The sequence below is a fragment of the Gorilla gorilla genome, chromosome 14, assembly GCF_029281585.2.
Source record: "Gorilla gorilla gorilla isolate KB3781 chromosome 14, NHGRI_mGorGor1-v2.1_pri, whole genome shotgun sequence".
In the NCBI taxonomy this organism is placed as follows: Eukaryota; Metazoa; Chordata; class Mammalia; order Primates; family Hominidae; genus Gorilla; species Gorilla gorilla.
In genome coordinates this window covers 87686490-87711836 of record NC_073238.2, presented here as the reverse complement: position 1 = coordinate 87711836, position 25347 = coordinate 87686490, and the positions used below count along the sequence as shown (strand labels likewise).

The 25347-nt window shown below is 39.5% G+C and overlaps 1 protein-coding gene across 2 annotated transcripts in view; it reads right to left on the bottom strand.

The window, feature by feature from the left end:
• The window catches only part of PIBF1 (progesterone immunomodulatory binding factor 1), a 232929-nt gene that overhangs the window by 4156 nt on the left and 203426 nt on the right, over positions 1–25347 (bottom strand). For both annotated transcript variants that reach the window (XM_004054592.5, XM_031001205.3), the window contains one exon: positions 12983–13156. In XM_004054592.5, coding sequence (XP_004054640.3) covers positions 12983–13156 — 174 coding nt within the window. The remainder of the gene's footprint in view (positions 1–12982; positions 13157–25347) is intronic.

The following is a 25347-nucleotide window of genomic DNA, read 5'->3' as shown; positions in this document are numbered from 1 at the left end:
AGCCCTTGGCATACTAATCATAGTTGTTTTAGGTTCTCTGTCTGTTAATTCCAACATTTATGGCACAATTGACTCTGGTTCTGATGCTTGCACTGTCTCTTCAAACTGTGTTTTTTGGTTTTTAGTCTACCTGGTTAAGTTTTTCCTGATAACTGGACATACTGTACTGGGAAAAAGAAACTGCCGTAAATGGGCCTTTGGTAATGTGGTGGTAAGGTGTGGGGGTAGGGAAGTCATCCTATGGTCCTATGATTAGGTCTCAGTCTTTCAGTTAGAGTGTGCCTCTGGAATATGAACTTTACATACGTTTCTCAGTTTTTTTCCCCTTCTTAGGTGGGCCATGATGGCTAGGTGGGCTGGATTGGGTATTGAGTTTTTCCCAGGTCAGTTAGGCTTTGATAAAGCCCCAGCAGGGTAGCTTCTAGTTAAAACAGTTTCTCCTGAAGGGAGACCTTGTTGAGAACTGAGTTCTCTAACATATTTCAAAATGTTCTCTTTTCCCTCCCACTGCTGGAAACGGAAGGGGATTTTTCTCCCAATATTTACTGTAAGAACTAGGTCAAGCTTAAGTTAAAATTCACAAGAGTGTGGGGGTTCCTTCTATGACTGGAGTTTTTAACTTTCAGACTTGTCCATACCTAACTTCTAGCAGTTACATTCAGGTTTTCCTACCCCAGCACTGGTTCCCATCCATGGGAGTTTTTGCTCTGATACATCATCATTCTCTGTATTGGCCTATCTGTCCAATTTTGGGGGCAGCAGTTTGCTTTGTGACCTCACTTCTCTTATGTATTTAAGAAAAGTTGGCTGGGTGTGGTGGCTCACGCCTGTAATCCCAGCACTTTGGGAGGCCAAGGTGGGGGGGGATCACCTGAGGTCAGGAGTTCGAGACCAGCCTGGCCAACATGGTGAAACCCTGTCTCTACTAAAAATACAAAAATTAGCCGGGCATGGTGGCAGGCACCTGTAATCCCATCTACTTGGGAGGCTGAGGCAGGAGAATCGCTTGAACCTGGGAGGTGGAGGTTGCAGTGAGCTGAGATCACGCCATTGCACTCCAGCCTGGACAACAAAGAGTGAAAAACTCTGTCTCAAAAAAAAAAAAAAAAAAAAGAAAAGTTAATGATTTTCCAGCTCAGCTTTTTATTTGTTGTTAAGATAAGGAAAAGTCAGAGTAAAACTAGGGAATTGCATGATTCTTATACAATCAGATAGATTTGGGTGACTGGGAAAGGTGAGCCAGCTAAAAGTCTAGGGCTGTCACTATTCTTGGTCATAGAAGAACATGTATGCCATTGTTCTTTATTTTATTTATTTATTTATTTTCAGATGAAGTCTCATTCTGTTGCCCAGGCTGGAGTGCAGTCACACAATCTCGGCCCACTGCAACCTCCGCCTCCCGGGTTCAAGCAATTCTCCTGCCTCAGCCTCCCGAGTAGCTGGGACTACAGGCATGCACCACCACCCCTGGCTAATTTTTGTATTTTTGGTAGAGATGGGGTTTCACCATGTTGGCCAGGCTGGTCTGGAACTCCTGACCTCAGGTGATTCGCCTGCCTCGGCCTCCCAAAGTGCTAGGATTACAGGTGTGAGCCACCGCACCCGGCCACCATTGTTCTTTAAATTGCAGGTCCCAACCCACGGGTAATGAACTCTAGTAGGTAAAAGAACAGAATTTAGAAAAAAAAAAAAAAAACTAGCATAGAAAAATATTAGAGTATTGGCCATAGTGGGGGTAAGTTCTGTTTTGAGAAACTGTGTGATCATTACTAGGTCATAATGTAAATTGTTTTCTCAACTGTGACTCCTGGCCAAAAAGGTGAAAGCAACTGCTATAAACTAAGCTACAGATCCTCGGGATTATACCAAAGGATGCAGAATTGGTTTGTACATTTGCATTTCCTCAATTAACTGATACTAAAATTTTTACTATTACTATGTGTTTACAGGGAGAAGGTAAATAAAAACTTTGGCATTAAAAAGGAATCTTAATACTCAAAAAGGACGGTATAAGAATTTCAATGGCAGACAGTTCTTTCTGACTCTCCTTTTATCTGTGTCTGTTACACTGCAGACCATTACTCCCACCCCTAATATGTTTTCTCCTTAGATGTGTTAATGAGACAGATCTGCCACAGTCAAGTGTACCTTGTGTCTTGGGGATTAACTGCCTTGCTACTTCATAGGGTGACTTTTCAGATGTCTTATCACAACCATTTTAATTTCAAAGTCTGTTCCCATAGGACTAAGATATGTTCCTTATTCCCAGGTTATTTTGGGTGAACTTCACCATCACTGTCATGTTCTAACCACATTTCACTTAGAAGACTGGCCCCTTTAGGATCTGGCCCATACTTACACATCTAATCCTATTTCTTGACACTCTCCAACATGAACTCAATTATTTGTACTTGGGATTAGTTTAATAGCATTTATTTGACTAACTACTCTGTGCCAGTCCTTGTGTTAGGTTCTGGGGATATAAAAATGAATCAAACCCTGTTACAGAGGCTGCTGGGATCACGCCTCGACCTTTTGGCTGAGATCAAGTGCAGAGGTTGCTGGCTGTCTAGCCTATATCTATTTCCCCCTTCTTAATAACAGAACTCTGATTTTATCAGTAAAGCAATAGATTCACCCTGTATAAAACATTTATCAGCCTTCCTTGCTGCTAGGTGTGGCCACATGACTAAGTTCTGGCCAATGGGATATAAGCTGAAGATGTTGGGTAGGACTTAGGGAAAAACTCCTTTGGAAAGGGAGACTATTTTCCTCCCTTTTTCTCGCTTCCTGCTTAAAATGCAGACATGATGGCTGAGGCCAGAGCAACCATATTGTGATTCTAAGAACAGATGCCACACTCTAAGGATGGCTGAAGAGAAAGGAAGAGGGAACCTAGGTTCCTGATGACTTCATAGGGCCACATACTTGTCCTGAAATAGTTATCTCCAGGCCTGTATGTGAGAGACTGAACAATTTGCTAAAGCTGCTGAACTAGCAGTGGGACACAATTCCTAAAGATGCTGACTCTTATACTCTTAGTTTATACCATTTATCTTATCTCATGTTGTATCTTCAGCATGCAGGGAAGTGTCTCGCCAGCAGTAGGTGTTCGATGTCATGCCTTCTTTGATTTTTTGTGGTTTGAGCACCGTATAGTACAGTGGTTAAAGCACAGGTTCTAGCCATTTATTAATTTTGCAGAGTGGGCAAATCGAGGACTTCTCAGTTACCTCATACATTTTCTCCATAGCATTTGTCATGTTTTCACATCTTATTCAATTTATTTTTTTGTTTGTCGGTTTATAGTCTATCTTTATCCATGAATGTAAGATCCACGGAGGCAGGAATTATTTATATCTCCACTGCTTGGAATAGTACTTGGCACAAAGTAAGTGCTCAATAAACATTTTTCAATGAATGAATGAATGTTTGGGTCTGCTGTGACAGAAGCCTTTCAGTTCTATTTAAGTCTGGACATAAAGTTTCATGTGAGTCTATTCAAGCCTTTCTACTATGCAAGACAAAAGAGAATTCTACTACAGTAATGCAATAATATGCTTTTAACTAATCAGGCAACATCACCCTTTACAAGCATCAGGGGTAGTACTTGTGATTCTAAGCAACAGCCTGATTTTTGAGTGGAAATGGTAAATAACCAGTAAGGCATGGAAACAGCATATTTTGCTGTATGAACTCAAATTTACTTATATCATTCAAAGATATTTTCAATCCTTCGATTGGTGAACTTTTTCCTTCGGTTATATTATTCTCTGAAATTCAGGTTCTCTGTTAATTACATTAGCATAGAGTATGTCAGAGTGATTTCTCACCTACATTAGTATGTAAGTCTCATCACTACCAAAATTTGAACAGATTCCAAGTAGATAATACTGCTTCTGAAAAGTTTATTTCTGATTTTCATAAAATGTATATTCTTCATTTCCAGATATTTTAGTCAGTAATGTGCTAGCCATTAGTGATAGCCCTGTTCCAAACACTGGAAGTTTCTAAGCTTTTATCAACTCCTGAGATAGATCATGGATCAGTCAACTATGGCCCATGGTCTGTTCTTGTATGGGCTGCATACTAAGAATGGTTTTGACATATTTTTTTTTTTTTTTTTTCTTGAGATGGAGTTTGGCTCTTGTTGCCCAGGCTGGAGTGCAACTGTGCGATCTTGTCTCACTGCAACCTCTGTCTCTTGGGTTCAAGCGATTCTCCTGCCTCAGCCTCCCAAGTAGCTAGGATTACAGGCATGCGCCACCACGCCCGGCTAATTTTGTATTTTTAGTAGAGATGGGGTTTCTCCATGTTGGTCAGGCTGGTCTTGAACTCTCGACCTCAGGTGATCTGCCCGCCTTGGCCTCCCAAAGTGCTGGGATTACAGGCGTGAGCCACTGCGCCTGGCCTAGTTTTGACATCTTTTAAAAAAGGTAAAAAACAAATGAACAAAGAATATACAATAGAGTTTGCTGGCTCTTGGTAACTGATTGTTAAAATGGGCACAGCAAAATAATTCAGATGTATAATTAACTGATTTTTGGAGAACTGCTTGAACCCAGGAGGTGGAGGCTGCAGTCAGCCAAGATTGCGCCACTGCACTCCAGCCTGGGTGACAGAGTGAGACTCCATCTCAAAACAAAACAAAACAAAACAAAAATTAACTGCTTTTTATTTTGATAATTCCATTCTTTTAGTTCTTTGATCAGCAGTGTTTCTTTTTTCTATTTTATTAAAGTTACTTCCCTTTATATCCATAAGATGGTGCTTTATATGACAAAATTTGACATTCTGCTTCAGGTATTAATGGGATTAACCATTTAACTGAGTAGGGTCCTTATTTTAAATATAAGGCTTAAAGGCTTCATAATATGAAGTGCTTTACAGATATATATAAACTATATATGCATATATATTTTACATACACATAATATATATATATATGTATACAAATTAATAAAAACCTTAAATTGTTAGTGGAGTATTAACAGGCCCTAAAGTATACTATATTCCAGATTTAGGAAAGAGAGCACAAAGCCATTGCAGAAACAAATGACAAGACTAACTGGAAACTTACCAGAAGTAATTTACTATGTTACAAGGTGATTTTGGAAACAAATAACTGATAAGATAGATACTTCTGTGTCATCCAGAATTAGCCAGCTAAAACGTTAATATATAACATGGGGATTATAACCCATTGAGAGGGTTAGTTAAAATTAGAAAGAATGATGACTGATAAATGCAGACATAGTAAGCCTGGTAGATTATTCCTGTAATCTAAAAAAAGAGCTAGAAATTAAGAATCTATTAGTGTTTAACCAGTACCACTTCTCTAAGGAAAAAAAGTCTATGTCTGGTAGATATCATTACTTTGTTTTCCAAAAAAGATATAAACTGGAAATCAAATAAGTAAATATTGAGAAGTCCTCATAGGCAGGGCCCAACTTAAGTGAGTTTAAGACAGTTGATCTGGCTTTACCACTAACAAAATGTGAAGCTGTCTGAGATCAGTCAGCTTCATTTCATGCTCACCAAAAAATTCCTGATTTCTAGTTTAGCTCACCAGCTAAATTAAATAACATCAGGAAGAGGTTACAATTAGTGTTCCTGACACTAGAAATTAAAAAATGAATATTTAAAAATGTATATGTAAACAGCTAGATATTTTGAGGTCCGGTCATACTTTGGTGAGATGAGTCTACATTCAACATAAAAAAGTGAGACCGGGCCAGGCGTGGTGGCTTATGCCTGTAATCCCAGCACTTTGGGAGGCCGAGGTGGGCAGATCACTTGAGGTCAAGAGTTCGAGACCAGCATGGCCAATATGGTGAAACCCCGTCTTTACTAAAAATACAAAAATTATCTGGGCATGGTGGTGCGTCCCTGTAATCCCAGCTACTCAGGAGGCTGAGGTGGGAGAATTGCTTGAACCCAGGAGGCGGAGGTTGCAGTGAGTCGAGTTTGCACCATTGCACTCCAGCCTGGGCGACAGAGCAAGACTCCATTTCAAAAAAAAAAAAAAAAAAAAAAAAAAAAGTGAAACCAGAACTTCTAAACACAAATATGACACAGAAGTGTTACAGGTATGTGGAGCTTTTGTTCTCCTCAGTCCCCAGTGCCTGGGGTGGCTGGAGTCCCTTCAATCTACCAGCAAGTTCAGTTATCCTGTTGTGCCATAGAAATATTATAATTTTCCATGTGTGTTATAAAAAATGTTGGGAGGCACAGTGTTAGGACATTACTCTGTGATGACGCTACCCTAGTGTGGCATCCTTGTCACTTGTCTAAACACAACCAATTGTACTCATTATATTACTATATTATAAATAACTGCTACATTCCATTTTTGATAAAATTATAAACTTTCCCTCATGAACAAATGAGAAAAATTATTTTTGTAACCTACTTACAATTTTTAAATTAAATTAAAATTTTAAATTTATTTTTTATTTTATATTTCATCATTTTATATATATTATTTTGAGACAGGGTCTTGTTCTGTCACCCAGGGTTGAGGGCAGTGGCGTGAACATGGCTCACTGCAGCCCCAACCTCCTGGGCTCATGTGATCCTCCCACCTCAGACTCCCAAGTAGCTTAGCATCATAGGCACATACCACCATGCCTGGCTGATTTAAAAAAAAAATTTTTTTTTTTTTTTTGGTAAAAGCAGGATCTCACAAAAGTTGTTGCCCAGGCTTTAAAAAGTTTTTAAAAAGAAGATTGTGGTAAAATACATATAACATAAGATTTATCCCATTAACTATTTTTATTTTTATTTTTATTTGAGATGTAGTTTCACTCTTGTTGCCCAGGCTAGAGTGCAATGACGTGATCTCGGCTCATCAAAACCTCCCCCTCTCAGGTTCAAGCGATTCTCCTGCCTCAGCCTCCCGAGTAACTGGGATTACAGGCATGCACCACCACGCTTGGCTAATTTTTGTATTTTTAGTAGAGACGGGATTTCTCCATGTTGGTCAGGCTGGTCTCCAACTCCTGATCTCAGGTGATCCCCACACCTTGGCCTCCCAAAGTGCTGGGATTACAGGTGTGAGCCACAGTGCCCGGCCAACCATTTTTAAATGTACATATCAGTGGTATTACTTACATTCACATAACGATGCAACTATCACTACTGTCCATCCATAGAACTCTTTTCATCTTGCTTGACTGGAACTCTCTACTTGTTAAACAATAAATCCCCATACCCCCTAGCCCCTGGCAACCACCATTCTACTTTCTGTCTCTATTAATGTGACTAGGTATAACCTATCTACTTTTATTTCCCTTTTGTACTATGGGAAAGGATTAATAGATAGTGAATTGGCCAAAGTCAGACGTAAGAATATAGTAAGAAAGGAATAAAGTCTAGATATAGAAAATACATATTAGACATCTATTCTTCAACAATTAAAAAGGAGCACAAGTTAGAAAATATTTTGTGAATATCATATTTTCTTTTCTTTTTTTTTGAGACAGAATCTCGCTCTTCACACAGGCTGCAGTGCAGTGGCACAATCTCGGCTCAATGCAACCTCCGCCTCCTGGGTTCAAGCGATTCACTTGTCTCAGCCTCCTGAGTAGCTGGGATTACGGGTGTGTGCCACCACACCTGGCTAATTTTTGTATTTTTAGTAGAGATGGGGTTTCACCATGTTGGCCAGGATGGTCTCAAACTCCTGATCTCAGGTAAGCCGCCCACCTCGGCCTCCCAAAGTGTTGGGAGTACAGGCGTGAGCCACCGCGCCTGGCCAATATCATATTTTCTTTGCTCTTGGAATTTCTAAATAACGCTCATCTTCACTTGTCAAAATCCATGCATTCTTTAAAGCCAAGCTCAAATACTTCCTTTCTGACAAGGCAACCTAGAGTCCTCCAAAACCACAGTGTCTATTCTTTCTCTGAATTTTCATAGCAATTTGTATTTCCTTTAAAGTAGGATACCCAGGACAGGTGTAGTAGCTGATGACTATAATCCCAGCAGTTTGAGATTATAGCCATGGTGGAAGGATTGCTTGAGCCCAGGAGTTCAAGACCAGCCTGAGCAATGCAGTGAGACCCTGTCTCTACAAAAAAAATAAAAAAAATAGCTGGGTGTGGTGGTGTGCACATGTGGTCTCAGCTATTTGGGAGGCTGAGTTGGGAGGATCACTTGAGCCTGGGAGATTGAGGCTGCAGTGAGCCGTGTTCATTCCACTGCACTCCAGCCTAGGTGACAGAGCAAGACCGTGTCTCAAAAATAAAACAAAAAAAGTAGGCTAACTGATTTTGCCTTATATTATTGTTTACTAAGCTTGATCCTACAGGAGCAGCAGTTTTAATGCTGATGCTATCTTAATGATCATCACAGGCTCTTGCATATAGTCAGTAAACACTTCTTGAATTGACTACACTAATTTTCCTTCCAGGCCAGGTGCGGTGGCTCACACCTGTAATCCCAGCACTTTGGGAGGCCAAGGTGGGTGAATCATCTGAGGTCAGGAGTTTGGAGACCAGCCTGGCCAACATGGTGAAACCCCATCTCTACAAAAAAATACAAAAAATTAGCGGGGCATGGTGGCATGTGCCTGTAATCCCAACTGCTCAGGAGGCTGAGGCAAGAGAACTGCTTGAACCCAGGAGGCGGAGGTTGCAGTGAGCCAAGACTATGCCACTGCCCTCTAGCTTGGGCGACAGCGTGAGACTCTGTCTCAAAAAAAAAAAAAAATTTTTTTTTCTTTCCAGATGACATATAGCTTTCCAAAGCTCTTCTAGGGAATCATGTCGTTCATATAACCACTTATGTATCAATTATATAAACTTAATCTATCTATCCAACATATGCTAGCCAATGAGATAACAAATGTAAGTCAAGGCCTGAACTACATCGTAAACTCACCAAAAATCAGACACTTCACACACTATACACTGGAGGTGCACAATCGTATTGTTTGCTACCATACTTAGAGCCTAAGGCTTTTTTTTTTTTTTTTTTTTTGAGACCAGAGTCTTGCTGTGTCGTCCAGGCTGGAGTGTGGAGGCATGATCTTGGCTCATGCAACCTCCACCTCCCAGGTTCAAGTGATTCTCCTGCCTCAGCCTCCCAGGTAGCTGGGACTACAGGCATGCACCACCACACCTGAATAATTTTGGTATTTTTAGTAGAGACGGGATTTCAGTATGTTGGCCAGGCTGGTCTCGAACTCCTGACCTCAGGTGATCCGTCTGCCTCGGCCTCTCAAAGTGCTGGGATTACAGGTGTGAGCCACTGCACCCAAGCTCTTTTTTGTTTTAATGTTTACAATCTACTTGGTGAAAAGACTAAAAGCAGAGTTGCTAGTATCTGCATTTTTAATAAGGTATTGAGAAAATAATGACAACGATGTGAATCCTGAGTATAAATTCTATTTTCGAATAGTATGGCAGCAGAAAAGCAGCAAAAGAGTCCCATACTGCTCAGGAAGGAAAGAGGAAAGTTGTTCTAAATCAGATTAGAATAGCTCTAGGTTTTTCTAAGAAAGAGATAAGTGAGGCTGGGAAAAAAGGGATAGCACAGCAAAAAGCTACCTTAAGAGTGAAAGTAGGTGATTAGTGGGAATGAACTGGGTGTTTCTGAATAAAGAAGACTTAAGTTGCCTAGACTTAGTCTAGAAGTAGCACTAACTAGAGTCATGGGAGGTGAAGCTTTCATTCTCCCTGTAGTTTACTTTAACATTAAAGTTCCCCACCCAGTTTAGCGTGTTAACAGCTAAGAACATAACTAAACTGGGGAGACAAATAACTGCTTTTTTTCTCTTCAGCAAATATTTATTGAGTATCTGCTTTGTTCAGATGCTATGCAAAACAAAAGGAATACAGTTTCTGTCCTTAAGGCACTTACATTCTGTGGTTCAATTAGTTTTTGTTGGTACACTAAGTGCCTGAACAACGACTCTGTCACATATGTCATTTCAAAGGCCAGAGCTTTTCTAAAAAAGGGAATTTTGAGGTTGCCTTCAGATGTAAATATCACTTGTACACTGTAAAACATTTGTAGACATATAAAAAAGTACATTAAAAAAAGTCTTGTCAGGTGCTGTGGCTCACGCCTGTAATCCCAACACTTTGGGAAGCCGAGGTGGGCAGATCACGAGGTCAGGAGTTTGAGACCAGCCTGACCAATATGGTGAAACCTTGCCTCTACTGAAAATACAAAAATCAGCTGGGCTTGGTGGCACATGCCTGTAATCCCAGCTACTCAGGAGGCTGAGGCAGGAGAATCGCTTGAACCTGGGAGGCAGAGGTTGCAGTAAGCTGAGATCACGCCACTGCACTCCAGCCTGGGCGACAGAGTGAGACTCCATCTCCAAAAAAAAAAAAAAAAGTCTTCAGAGGAAGACCTAAGTGTCAAAAAAAAAAAAAAAAAAAAAGTCAAGCTCTTATTTCTCCTCCTCTGCATCATAGCACTGCTCCCACTCCATTGCCCAGTTAACAGTAGTTTTGTGTGGCTCGCCTCATATTGTCAATGCATATGGAAACGCTCATCCATCCACCCATCCATCACTGAATTTACTATCAGGGGAAAATACCTACAGCAAATACTTTCAGCCAAAGGATCTGGATTTAGAAATGTTTTCATTTTAGGTATAAAACCATGAGATTATAAAATGATTAGCTCTTACTTCAAATATTAGCATGGTAAATTCCTTATCAACAAGTTCAGAGAAAATATAAAAAAGTATTCTTATGGAAAATTGAAAATATTCAAAAGAATAACTAAAAATTATGATGCCTGCAGAGAATCATAGCATGCTAGAATAAAAGGAGTCCAGAACTCATTTCATTATAACCTCCCACTTAATTTTATAGATAAGAACACACTGAGAACATTTAATGATTTGCCCCAGGTTATCTAGTCAGTTTACATTACTAATTCTGCATTAGCTTACAGTCTTTGATTTGACTTGTTTGTAGTATTACCTCTCAGTTTTCATTAGGACATAGCTGAGCTTGTACCTCTTTTGAAAAAAATTTCCCTTATTATTATTTAAAAAGAATTTTATTGTAGAATAAAATAGAAAATCCAGATAAGCAAAAATAAGGAAGGAAGAACTACCCAACTAATATTGAATCTTCTTAATTTTATCATCACTGCATAACCTTATCTGGAGGTACTGGGGAAATCTTATTGTTACTCATGTACTGACTGATTATAGCCGGTATTCCAGAAAATCACAATCAGGTTACCAAGCTAAAGCCAAAAATGCAGAAGGTCAGGGTCAGAAGGAATAGTGCCACTGCCTGGAGCAGAGTAGGATCAGAAAGGCAGATCAGAGAGTGCTGACAGGCTTTAAGTATTCAGCTGTATCTTGTGGTTTTCATCTGACCCTATTTCCCATTAATGTGTATGTATTCAATCTGCTTTCTTCCTATAGATTATAATAGACACAGCATAGTGTCTGCCACAATCTCTGCCCACTCTCTGAGCAAAACTTGCCTAGCCATAGCCCTTAATAAACAGTCCTCAGCAGCTGTATTTGGAACTGTGTGACTCCTGCTCACCATTAAGGGCAGCCATTCTGTAGGCTGGGTAATAAGCTTAGGAAGTCTTGCCAAAAAGGGGTATCACCCAACAAGAATTAGCTATGCCAATTAGATTGTTAGTCTTGGAAAATACAGGGAGAACTACATTATAAGAGAGTAGATGCAGAAAGGATGTACAGAAACCTGTTTCAAGACAAAGGGCTGTGAGCAAGTTAATGAGGAAGTGGAAAACATGAGTAAGCAGAAACTAGAGGAGAAACAAAGAGAAGCTGATGTACTACAGAGGAAAAGATGCATGGACTCAGCCGCCTTGTGTCCAGGCTAGTCAACTGAGCCATCCTGTTTTCTCCCACCTGTCAGCTTAGTCTACATTACTGCCACACATATCCTTAAAATAATTGTCCCTTATTTTATTTTATTTTTTGAGGCAGAGTTTCACTCTCTCGCCCAGGCGGGGAGTGCAGTGGTGCCATCGCACCGACAATTCTCCTGCCTGTCTCCCAAGTAGCTGGGACTACAGGCGTGTGCCACCACACCCGGGTAATTTTTGTATTTTTAGTAGAGACAGGGTTTCACCATGTTGGCCAGCCTGGTCTTGAACTCCTGACCTCAGGTGATCCTCCCACTTTGGCCTCCCAAAGTGCTGGGATTAGAGGTGTGAGCCACCATGTCTGCCCAATTGTCCCTTATTTGATCTAAACTGCAACTTTCATTTTTTTAAAAAAGGAGGTTGAATTATATAATCACTAAAAAATCTCTTTCATCCTATTAATCTTCAGTAGCATTATCTGCAAGTATAATAAAATGACTGAGATCAGACGTTCTCATATTTGACTGATTATTATATTCACCTTGGGAGTTAAAAAAATTAAGATTCTGGGGACTCACTGAATCAGAATATCAGAGAAAATCTTTCTGGTTTTGAGTCTCTATGTTTAGCAGATAAAAATCATGTTTCTCCTGAGAAATGAAAGCATGATTGAGAAACCATTTGAAGTAAAATGGAATATTTAATAATGTTACTCCTATTTTAATTCTCTTGCCTTTTAATCTTGATTCTTATTATTTGTTAAAATATATAGTTTTCAATATTTCCTAATTTATTTTCTCTATTTTTAAAAATTGGCACATAATAACTGTACATATTTTTGGTATTTTACCTGCTTTTAATCCAAATTTTTCTTATTTCTTTTTCTTTAATTTCTGTGCACATATATTTTTAGCTAACAATGCATTTCAGTTTATGTTAATTGATTTCACACTTTATGAGGAATTACAGTAAAATATACTATCATCTATAAGATAGGTAATATACACATTTAGAAAATGGATTAATGCAAATCCTTCAAGGTCTTTTCATGAAACATATTTGTGGAATCTACTCATTTCATAAATGTAAAAGGAAAAAATTAACTAAAATACATTTAGTAAGAATCAGGAATATTAAAATTATGAGTTTTAAAAATTGTACTTACAAAGAGTGTTGGTTTAGGTGTAAATATATTGTCTTCATGCTCTTTAGGCACATTCAAAGTCTTTGATTTCTGATTTTCTGTCACATTTTTTGGTTCTGTTTTAGTGAGAAGTAAGCTGTTCTCAGAATGTTTACTATGCATCTTAACGAGAATCTGTTTCATTGCTGCCAATTCCTGTTGATATATGAAAACAGAAGAAAGCAGCAAGTGTGATTTTAGCAAGCAGACTAATAATGATTAATATTAAAATATTTTTAAGTAGAAGAAACAATTATACTACACACATAAGTTGTGAAAACAAAATAGTAATTAGAATCATGCACATGAATCTTTTGATCATTAATACTCATTTAATATAACTGACAATTACAACATTCTATAGTCTAGTGGTTTCCACGTTTTTCTGCACACTGAAATCACCTGTGGAGCTTCAAATATTGCCAGTGATGACTGTGTCCCAACCCCAGAGACTGTGAGATAATTGCTGTGGTGTGGCCTGCGCTTTGGAATTTTTTTTTTTTTTTTTTTTAGATAGGATCTCACTGTCACCCAGGCTGGAGTGCAGTGGTGTGGTCTCGGCTCACTGCAGCCTCTACCTCCTGGGCTCAAGCCATCCTCCAGCCTCAGTGCCTGAGTAGCTGGGACTACAGGCGCATGCCACCACGCCCAGCTAATTTTTTTGTATTTTGGAATTTTTGAAGATCTCAAGTGATTCTAATAGACAGACAAATTTGGGAACCACTGGCATAGCTACCTTCCACTGTAGATGCTCTACATATATTCGCTGAGTAGATTATTTAAGCATTTAACTTTTTCTCTTCTTCTTTTAAACTGTCGCATTTCCTTTGAAGTCTTATATAAAGATAGTACAGAAAAAGAATCCAATCTTGGCTACTAGTCAGCAGTTAAACAGTAAGTTTAATACAGATTCAGGATTTCTTTAGCTGTATTATCCCTTATCCTTTTACAAATGATAAGTGGGGTTGGCTTCAGTTGCCCTTTGAACTAAGAATTAATTGTGATGAACTTTTTGAAGAGATCAAAAATTTCACCCGTTCTTTCTCCCCAGTGTATTTGTCTTTCATATCCATAGACAAATCTTTAGTACATAACACTAGTTAGTGGGTATTTACGATTAATTACTAAATTGATACATCATATACAAGTATATGGAGAGATGACAGGCTAAACTCTTCTTAATCTTTATTTATCAGAACAGAACAGTGGTAGGCTATGTAACAGGTAATTTTTTCCTATTATCTTATTGTATCTTCATACCAAAACACAAAAGTTATGGTGATAGAACAATGTTCTGCTCTCTTCTACTAATCTGTTTATAGACACCAGGTCTGTGTCACAGCAAGTTCCTACAGGCCTTTCTCTTTTGGCTGTCATTAGTTCTATTTAGAACCATCTAACTTGAGTGAGTATTTTAAAGCAGTGTTGCTGAGTTTAAGCCATATAACCTTAATAGATTTTAGGGCCGCGAGACGTGTCAAAAGAAACGGTGTCAGAATCCTTTCTCCTTTCTGCAGTAGTGGGCCTGGCCTGGCCAATGTACATGAGAATGCATATACTTGCAGACATTGCCAATTTGATATATGATTATCTGGGCCATTTGGGGACTCTTTTTGCTTTCAAGATTATGTTGTTTCATTTATATGCTCCACTATGGTGAAGTATATAATTATTGATTTGATGTCAAATGGGTATGGTGTTATGGTAGATTTCAGCTCCTGTTCTACTTACCAAGATAAGTAGAAGGGAAAGCCTATGAAAAGAAAAACTTTCTAACTGAAAGAACATCCCTTTATTAGCCATAACTTTTCTATCTTTGGCATGAAGATAAAATAAGAGCAAAAATCCCCTCCAAAACAATCTAGCACTATTCTACAGAAAAATAAGGTAAAGGGGGGTTTAGTGGTCAGGAGATTAGAAGGGAAATTCACATCTTTGCTTTATCCTAAGATCACCCCAGTTTGGAGTGTTGTCACAGTACCACTTTCGTTAATGTGACTGTACAAAAAATATTAGCAGTTTCTGAAATCCAGGCAAAGAACACTTTAAGAGCAGCAAAATTCTGTAAAATTCTTATTAGGATAATACAGCTACAGTGGGTACCAAAATAACATTTAGAACACATTTTCAATTTTATTATGTTTGGCTTATATAATGATCCAACTTATATCGATGGTAAATTTGAACAAAGAAAATTCCACTTCAATTTTTTTTTTTAGAGACAGGGTCTTGCTCTGTTGTCCATGCTAGAGTGCTATGGTGTGATCACAGTTCATTCAAACTATCCTACCGCCTCAGCCTCCTGAGTAGCTAGCACTACAGGTGCATTCCCCCACACCCAGCTAATTTTTAAATTTTTGGTAGAGATGAGGTCTTACTATGTTGCTCAGGCTGGTCTCTCACTCCTGGCCTTAAGTGATTCTCCAGCCTTCGCCTCCCAAAGTGCTGGGATTATAGGCATGAGCACATGTAGTGGCACTATTTTAGTATAAAGCTATTAGCAAACGACACATCTATTCTTGACATTATTATTGTTTAAACTTAGGCTGCCTAATCTAGTTCAATGAGCTTTAGTTTTATAATTGATAAAATGTAAGCTTCTGTTACCTTTTAGGATTTTTGCCAGTCTGATAAGGGTTTGTGTATATTTATTTTGCATTCCTTTTACAGTGAAGTTGAGCATTTTTTTTTTTTTTTTAATATATTGAAGGTTTTTTTTCAGTTGATTGCCTTGGCCCATTTTTCTACTGAGTGGTCATTTTCTTATACATTTCAAGGAGCTCTTTATATGTTAGGGAAATTAGCCCTTTGCCTTTAATATGAGTGTCAATTTTTCCAGTTTACCTCTTACTTGACTTTGTTTATGACCCCCCCCCCCTTTTTTTTTTTTGTTATGAAGAACATTTGATTGTGATGTAGCAGAATATGTCAATCTTCTGTGGTCTTCTCCATGTTTTTTTCCTATATTTTCTTAAGTTACTTTTGTGGTTTTTCTTTTCTTTTTTTTTTTTTGAGATGGAGTCTCGCTGTGTCGTCCAGGCTGGAGTGCAGTGGCAAGATCTCGGCTCACTGCAATCTCCGCCTCCCAGGTTCAAGCAATTCTCTGCCTCAGCCTCCAGAGTAGCTAGGATTACAAGCACCCACAACCACGCTCGGCTAATTTTTGTATTTTTAACAGAGACGGGGTTCCACCATCTTGGCCAGGCTGGTCTTGAAGTCCTGACCTCGTGATCCACTCGCCTCGGCCTCCCAAAGTGCTGGGATTACAGGCGTGAGCCACCGTGCCCGGCCTCTTTTCTTTTTCAAACATATAGATCTTTGATTGGTTTAAAGTTTATCCTGGCTTATGGTGAAACATATGAATACAACATCTGTCCCCTCAAGATGGCTCTCCTATAAAAACATCATGTACTGAAGAGACCATTTTTTCCCCCACTGATGCCATCTTTATAATGTACTAAACTGCTGTAAGTATATTATTTATTTATGGACTTTAAACTCTGTTTCTACAGTCTGTCTATTTATGCACCCATGTCACACTGTTTTAATGTTTTACTCTTTAATGAATGATGTATTTTTCTGGCTGTATTCTTGGAGATAGGCGTGGGATCGTGCTGAATGGAAAACAAAATTAGAAAGAACTTTTTTTTTTTTTTTTTTTTGAGACGGAGTCTCATTCTGTCGCCCAGGTTGGAGTGCAGTGGTGTGATCTCGGCTCACTACAACCTCTGCTTCCCAGGTTCAAGCAATTCTCTGCTTCAGTCTCCCGAGTAGCTGGGATTACAGGTGCCCACTACCATGCCCGGCTAATTTTTTGTTATTTTTAGTAGAGACGGGGTTTCACCATCTTGGCCAGGCTGGTCTTGAACTCCTGACCTCATGATCCAACCACCTCAGCCTCCCAAAATGCTGGGATTACAGGTGTGAGCCACCACACCTGTCCGCAAGAACCTCTTTATTATATTAAGTGTTCACAGCCATGAAAGTATTTGAATATGTCTTACACCGACCTTTTTGACATAAATTGTCCTATCCTAGTTGACGTTACTATTACAATGAAATGATCATGATTCATGAGATCCCAATTCACAAACTGACAAAGCAAACAGGAAACAATCCAACACAACAAGCAATAATTAGAAAACATTTTTGTCACTACGAAGAGAAATCCTTTGGTAAGATGAAATCATTCTGAAGCCCTCTGCTTTGCTTCTAACCTGGTTCGGTTCTTATCCTGTGTCTGGCTTCTGGGTATTGGCTTCATCTCGTATTTCAGATTCCACTCTCATTGTTTGCATTTGAGTTTGGCATCTCATTTCCCTGCCTTTTGATTCTACTTTCCTCTTCTGTAACTATCATTTTTCTGATTGGTCAGTGGGTTTATTTGCAGCATCGCCTCATTATTTGTAAATATTGTTTATTGCAGAGAATGTGACTACAGAAAAGGAAACTGTGATGCTCAAACAAGAATGTTTTAAGTACTCAGTTTGACTGGATTCTTTTTCTTATACTGTATCTACTGCTCAAAAATCATGCCATTGGTTTAGGTTCCTATTTGTACTTCAACTTCCCAACAAATATTTTTTCCCCTTTTCAGAGTTTCTGCCCTTTTGTTTTCTCATTGATAGAAACAATGTATGCCTTTTTCCTTATTACCTAATATTATCTAGCTTCTTAATCGTGTTGTTTGCTGAGATTAATTCTGTACTGACTGCTTTTAAGACTGAAATTTCTTTTTATTGTATACTTTGGCAAGTTCCACTATTTCTTCCACTTCCCTCTCTTTCTCTCCCTTCCCCGCCTCCGGCCTCTACCTCCCTTTCTCCCTTTTTTTTCTTTTTTTTTTGAGACAGGTTCTTGCTCTGTTGCTCAGGCTGTGGTGCGGTGGTGCAAATATGGCTCACTGCAGTGCCTTCACTCTGGGGCTCAAGGGATCCTACTGCTTTAGCCTCCTGAGCCGCTGGCACCACATGCACCTACCACTGTCCCCAGTTAACTTTTTAACTTTTTGTAGAGACTTTGTTACCCAGGCTAGTCTTGAACTCCTTCCTCCCTCATTCTGTTTGTTATTTGATGGCATACAATTTATTAATGTTCTGAGAGGGTGCTGGCGCTGTAAAAGAAATGTGCTTTCATGGTATTACTGCTCTGTCTTCTAAAATCAAATTTCTGAAAACTCTGATGCCATCCTGATTCTTTTTTTTTTTTTTTGAAATGGAGTCTCGCTCTGTCGCCCAGGCTAGAGTGCAATGCCGTGATCTTGGCTCACTGCAAGCTCCGCCTCCTGGGTTCACGCCATTCCCCTGCCTCAGCCTCCCGAGTAGCTGGGACTACAGGCGCCTGTCACCATGCCCACCTAATTTTTTGTATTTTTAGTAGAGTCAGGGTTTCACCGTGTTAGCCAGGATGCCATCCTGATTCTTTATTTCCTTGTAGGTATTTTCTTTCTTGCGAGAATCTTCTATGTCCTTTGGCTTTCCATCTTTTTACCTTTTTCTAAGTTTTTGGAGGGTTTAACTTTTCCTATATCCCTCTGTTGGCATTTTTACTTATACTTTATTTACTTCATGATTTTGATTTTCGCAATTCTTCAAAATATCACAATTTATTTTTATTTTTATTTTCTGGAGACAGGTCTTGCTCTGTTGCCCAGGCTGGAGTGCAGTGGCACAATCTTGGCTTACTACAACCTCCGCCTCCTGGGCTCAAGCGATCCTCCCACCTTAGCCTCCTGAGTAGCTGGGTCTACAGGCATGCACCAACCATGCCCGGCTAATTATTTTTGTATTTTTTTGTATAAATGGGGTTTCGCCATGTTGCCCAGGCTGGACTCAAGCAATCCACTTGCCTTGGCCTCTCAAAATGTGGGGATTACAGGCGTGAGCCACTGCATCTGGCCCACTGATTTTTATATTAGGGAAATATTACTTTTCCATATCTTTCTGAAGAAATTAATTATAACAATGTGGAAGTTCTTTTCTGCTCCAGAATTTGTTTTTCCCCCAGTTTATCTGTTTATTGCTATTTTTTTCCTTCTATGCTTTTTCTTCCAGTTTCTGATAGTTTTTGGTTGTGTGATCCCATTTATGAATAAAGGACCAGCTCACATGTTTTCTTTCTGCCGTATGGCCTTTTTTTTTTTTTTCTGAGACAAGGTCTGGCTCTATCACCCAGGCTGGAGTGCAATGGTGCGATTTTGGCTCACCTCTGCCTCCTAGGCTCAAACAATGGTCCCACCTCAGCCTCCTTGGCAGCTGGAACTCCAGGCATGTACCACCATGCCTGGCTAATTATTTTTTTATTTTTTTATCTTTTATTTTTGTGGAGATGGGGTTTCACCATGTTGCGCAGGCTGGTCTCAAACTTGTGAGTTCAAGTGATCTGCCTGCCTCGGCATCCCAAAGTGGGGCTATTCATCTTAATGACACCATTGAGTACAATCTCTGTGTACGTGGATGCGATAATTTGTGTAGCAGGATTTACCCTAAGGTTCTCAGGCAGAAAGTAAGCTCCCTTCTCAAAATGACAAAATGTAGAGTATTCTAATCTAGAGCTTCGTTTAATTCTGGCAGTTCTAGCCTAGGCCTGGCAGATGCTTCATTAATTTAGAAAGTTATTTTCAAAATATTTTTTAAATTCTGTTTTAAATTTATAGAAATATTATTTGTTCATTGTAAAATTCAAAAACTGTAAAAGTGCCTTCCCTCAATCCTCTTTTCCTTTTACCACTTGTTTAAGACATTGACTGATTGATTGACTGAGACAGGGTCTCACTCTTATGTCCAGGCTGGACTGCAGTGGTGCGACTGTAGCTCACTGCAGCCTCAAACTCCCCAGCTTAAGCTATCTTCCCATCTTGGCTTACCAAAGCTCTGGGATTTAAAGTGTGAGCCACTGTGCCCAGCTGAGACAGTTTTAAAAAAATTGAGATAGGGGCTGGGCGCGGTGGCTGACGCCTGTAATCCCAGCACTTTGGGAGGCCGAGGTGGGTGGATCACGAGGTCAGGAGATCAAGACCATCCTGGCTAACATGGTGAAACCCCATCTCTACTAAAAACACAAAAAATTAGCCAGGCGAGGTGGTGGGCGCCTATAGTCCCAACTACTCAGGAGGCTGAGGCAGGAGAATGGCATGAATCCGGGAGGTGGAGGTTGCAGTGAGCCGAGATCGTGCCATTGCACTCCAGCCTGGGCGACAGAGCGAGACTCCATCTAAAAAAAAAAAAAAAAATTGAGATGGGGGTGTGTTGCCCAGGCTGGTCTTGAATTCCTAGGCTCAAGTGATCCACCTGCCTCAGCCTCCCAAAGTGCTGGGATTACAGGTGTGAGCCACCAAATCTGGCCAGCTGAAACGTTTCAGTACTATTCTATAACGTAGTCTGATAAAATCTGATATGCTTTTATACTAACTTGCAGAAAGTTAACAGTACATGTTGTAATTCTAGTATATCAAATACATAATAAAATTACCATTACTGTATGAATGAACGAACCATTCATTAACATTAACAAATGAAGAATTGCATCTGATTATACAACTGAAACTTGGAATAAAACTAAAAACTAAATAACAAAAACTATGTTGCAGTATAATAATTACTTTTCAAAATTGAAGAGTTAAGGGCAAGGACGTTCTTGTGAAATTTCCAGATGATGATGATGATGACTGCATAAACAATCTCTATGAGAGAGATAAACTGTTCTTCTGAATCCAAAAGCATGTATCTTGGCCATTTAATATTAACTATTTGCATAAGTGGTGGCATATTAAAACAGCTCAGCTGTACAGCAGCTGCTTAACAGTATTGCATAGTTGATGCCAATAAATTGCTGAAAGTTGTAAACTCTGCAAAGATGTTGGCAAGGAGACACATAGATAGCATTTCTTGATGAAAATAGCTTTGACAAGCATAATGCAAACTATGTGCCCCACTGGAGGTTAAATGGAAGTGCTTTTATATAGGAATAACAACGCATCGTGACTAGTAAGTCATATAACTCTGTGCATCTCTCTTGAAGTAACACAAGGTAAAAACCAGTCTTGTTTTAAACCAAATACATATATATTTTGGATATTTAAAATTAATTAATCAATTTATTTATTTGAAATGGAGTCTCGCTCTGTCGCTCAGGCTGGAGTGCAGTGGCATGATCTTGGCTTACTGCAACCTCCACCTCCCGGGTTCAAACGATTCTCCTACCTCAGTCTCCTGAGTAGCTGGGATTACAGGCATGTGCCACCACACCTGGCTAATTTTTGTGTTTTCAGTAGAGATGGGGTTTCACCATGTTGGCCAGGCTGGTCTCAAACTCCTGACCTTGGGTGATCCACCCACCTTGGCCTTCCAAAGTGCTGGTATTACAGGTGTGAGCCACCATGCCCAGCTTTAAACTTCATTTAAAAGGTTTTTTTTTTTTTTGAGATGGAGAGATGGAGTCTTGCTCTGTCACACAGGCTGGAGTGTAGTGGCACGATCTTGGCTCACTGCAACCTCTGCCTCCCAAGTTCAAGCGATTCTCCTGCCTCAGCCTCCTGAGTAGCTGGGACTACAGGTGCACACCACCACGCCTGGCTAATTTTTGTATTTTTAGTAGAGACGGGGTTTCACCATGTTGGCCAGGCTGGTCTTGAACTCCTGGTCTCAGGTGATCCACCTGCCTCGGCCTCCCAAAGTGCTGGGATTACAGGCGTGAGCCACTGTACCTGGCATTTTTTTTTTTTTTTTTTTTGAGACACAGTCTTGCTTTGTTGCCCAGGCTGGAATGCAGTGGTGCAATCTCAGCTCACTGCAACCTCTGTCTCCTGGGTTCAAATGATTCTCCTGCCTCAGCCTCCAGAGTAGCTGAGACTACAGGTGTGCGCCACCACGCCCAGCTAATTTTTATATTTTGAGTGTACACGGAGTTTCACCATGTTGGCCAGTCTGATCTCGAACTCCTGACCTCAAGTGATCCACCTGTGTCAGCCTCCCAAAGTGCTGAGATTACAGGCATGAACCTCGGTGCCTGGTCGGGCATTTTTTAATAAAGCATTTTATGATGGAAATTTTCAAGGACACAAAAATGGAGGGGATAGAATACTGAGTCCCCAGTTTCCACTGCCCAACTTCAATTATCAACATTTTGTCAATATTTTCTTTCTCAAATAGCGTTCGTGAGATATAATTCACATACCACACAGTTCATCCATTTGAAGTGTATAATTCAATGGTTTTTAGTATATTCACAGACACATGCAACAATTACCAGTCAATTTTAAAATATTTCCATCATCTCAAAAGAAACACAAAACAAAAACAAACCAAAACCTAAGAAACTCTGATTGCTTTAACTATACCCTCCTATCCTGCCATGCCCCCATCACTCTAGTTCTAAGCTGTCACTAATCAATCTACTTTTTGTCCTTGTAGAATTCCCAGTTCTAGACAGTTCACATCAGTGGAATCATATACCGTCTGCTTTTTCTGTGACTGGCTTCTTTCACTTAGTATAATGTTTTTAAAGTTCATCCATGTTGTACCATCTATCAGTACTTCCTTCCTTTTATGGCAAAATCATATTCCACTGCATGGATATACCAAATTTTGTTTACTCATCAGCTGAAGGACATTTGGGTTATTTCCACTTTTTGGTTACTATGAATAATGTTGCACTCATAAACACCAATACATTTTGAAACAGTGAAAAGTTTTGTGTGTAAGTTTTTGTGTGGATATGTTTCCATTTCTTTTGTGTATATACCTGGGCATAGAGCTGCTGGGTTGTATGTAACTCTATGTTTAACTGTTTGAGGAACTACCAGGATTGTTTTGTCAACACTGTTTTATCTATTTCCTTACCAGATTTTCCCCCGATATATATTAACACATATTCCAGATCTCAGATAATTTCTTTTTCTTTTTTTTGAGATGGAGACTCACTCTGTCACCCAGGCTGGAGTGCAGTGGCACGATTTCTGCTCAGTGCAACCTTCCCCTCCTGGGTTCAAGCGATTCTCCTGCCTCAGCCTCCTGAGTACCTGGGATTACAAGGGTGTGCCACCACTTCTGGCTAATTTTTTGTATTTTTAGTAGAGACAGGGTTTCACCATGTTGGCCAGGTTGGTCTTGAACTCCTGACCTCAAGCAATCTGCCCGCCACAGCCTCCCAAAGTGCTGGGATTATGGGTGTGAACCACTGTGCCCAGCCTCAGATAATTTCACTTGTAAATACTTCAGTGGGAATTTTTAACAGATAAAAATTTTTTAAAATAGCAAAATATCATTATCCTATTTAACATGATTAAAAATAGTTTAAAAGAAAATATAACTTTAATTCAAAGTCATCCATTCTACACTCTAAATGCTCAACAAGAATTTTAAACTACTATTAAAGCAAATTTAATGTATTATTTTTAAAAAGTTACTTTGAATGCAATACCACTATACTCTAAATAAAGGACAAAACAGATTTTGTACTGCAAATTGTAGAATAGTATTAATATCTGCAACTGCAAACTGCTGTTATCTACAGCCCCTCGATCTCCCTATCTAGATACTTGCTTCCACTTGCAGGGTAACATCACCCTGGGATTGTCTCTTTGCCTCAAAAGAAGTATATACAAATTTTAGGTCTGGAGGGAGGAAGAGAGGGGACAGAAGTGAATGTTCACTGAGTATCTACAATGTACCAGGCTTTGTGCTGAGTATCTTACATAATAACTTAATTCACACTCAAATACCAAGAAGTAGATATTACTTTAATTTTGAAGAGAAGAAACTGAGGCTTCAAAGACTCAAGAAGGGGCAGGTGCGGTGGCTCATGCCTGTAATCTCAGCATTTTAGGAGGCAGAGGCGGGTGGATCACGAGGTCAAGACATTGAGACCATCCTGGCCAGCATGGTGAAACCCCGTCTCTACTAAAAATACAAAAATTAGCCGGGCCTGGTGGCATACGCCTGTAGTCCCAGTTACTTGGGAGGCTGAGGCAGGAGAATCGCATAAACCCGGGAGGCGGAGGTTGCAGTGAGCCGAGATCACACCACTGCACTCCAGTCTGGCAACAGAGCGAGACTCTGCCTCAAAAAAAAAAAAATAAATAAAAAATAAATAAATAAAATACAAAAAATAAAAAAACTCAAGAAGGCCAGGCATGGTGGCTCATGCTTATAATCCCAGCACTTTGGGAGGCCAAGGCAGGTGGATTGCTTGAGTCCAGGAGTTTGAGACCAGCCTGGGCAACATAGCAAGACCCCTTCTCAAAAAAAAAAAAAAAAGGAAAATAAAAAAATTCTAAATAAAAATAAATAAATAAAAAGAAGGCTCAAGAAAATTAACCATGTTCATTTAGCTACTAAGAAGTGAAACAGCATTCAAATTAAGTAAGGCCTTTCTGGGGTCAAAGCTATCATTATACAATAATGCAGATGCCTTCCATCAATGTCTGTGATACACACAATTTCAGGTTTGGAAGAGATCTTCAAGTTATTTAACCCAGTCTCTGTATATAATTAAGAAATCCCCTCTGACTATATGGCCACCTAGCCCAGGCTTTAAAAATGAAGACACATTAGGTATTAATCTAGGTTTTCCTTACTCAACTATAAAACCAAAACACTCCCGTTTCAAAAAAAAAAAGTAGAACAACAAAACAGGATGTGTCTCCTCATAGCATCTAGCCTTTGGTTTAATTCTGGACTTTGGAGACACGTGTAACAAGTCTCTTACTGCCTGTTTTACGTGCCTACTTTGAATTTCTTATCTTTCACTAAGTCTTATCTTCTCTAAACATCCCCAGTTTCATTCATCTCTCTTATGACTGAAAAGAATTCTTTCATCATCCTGTTTTCCTTACATTGAAAATTTTTGGGCCCAGAACAGAATAAAGAAAGAAGTACTGACTAGAGCAGAGCAGGTTTATCTACTTCTTATTCTAATACATTTAAGATCACAAACATTTTTGGAGCTATACCCTATCTATGACTGAAGGCTTAGTGAGAGCTCATGCTTTTACACGAATGATAGCAAATGAGAGACAACTGGGCTGTTACAGCCTCCGGGACATAACTAATCACCTGAAAGATTCTTTCACAATCATGGATATGATCTTAGGGTAATTCTCAACAGTGATCCAGATAGAAGCTATTATTAACACACTGAAGTAGGTTCCTGAATTAAAATCTACTGCTATTGTTGACTTAAAACAGGAGTGTGGGAACCTTGATTCTATTCTGATTGGTTTGCTCAGACCCTTTTGCACATCTCATTACTGATTACCCTGGACTTCTCACTACTTTCCCCACTCTGCTTTCTGACATTCATGTTTTCTTGATGCCTGGCTTTGTGACCAAGTGCAATTGCTTTCCCTT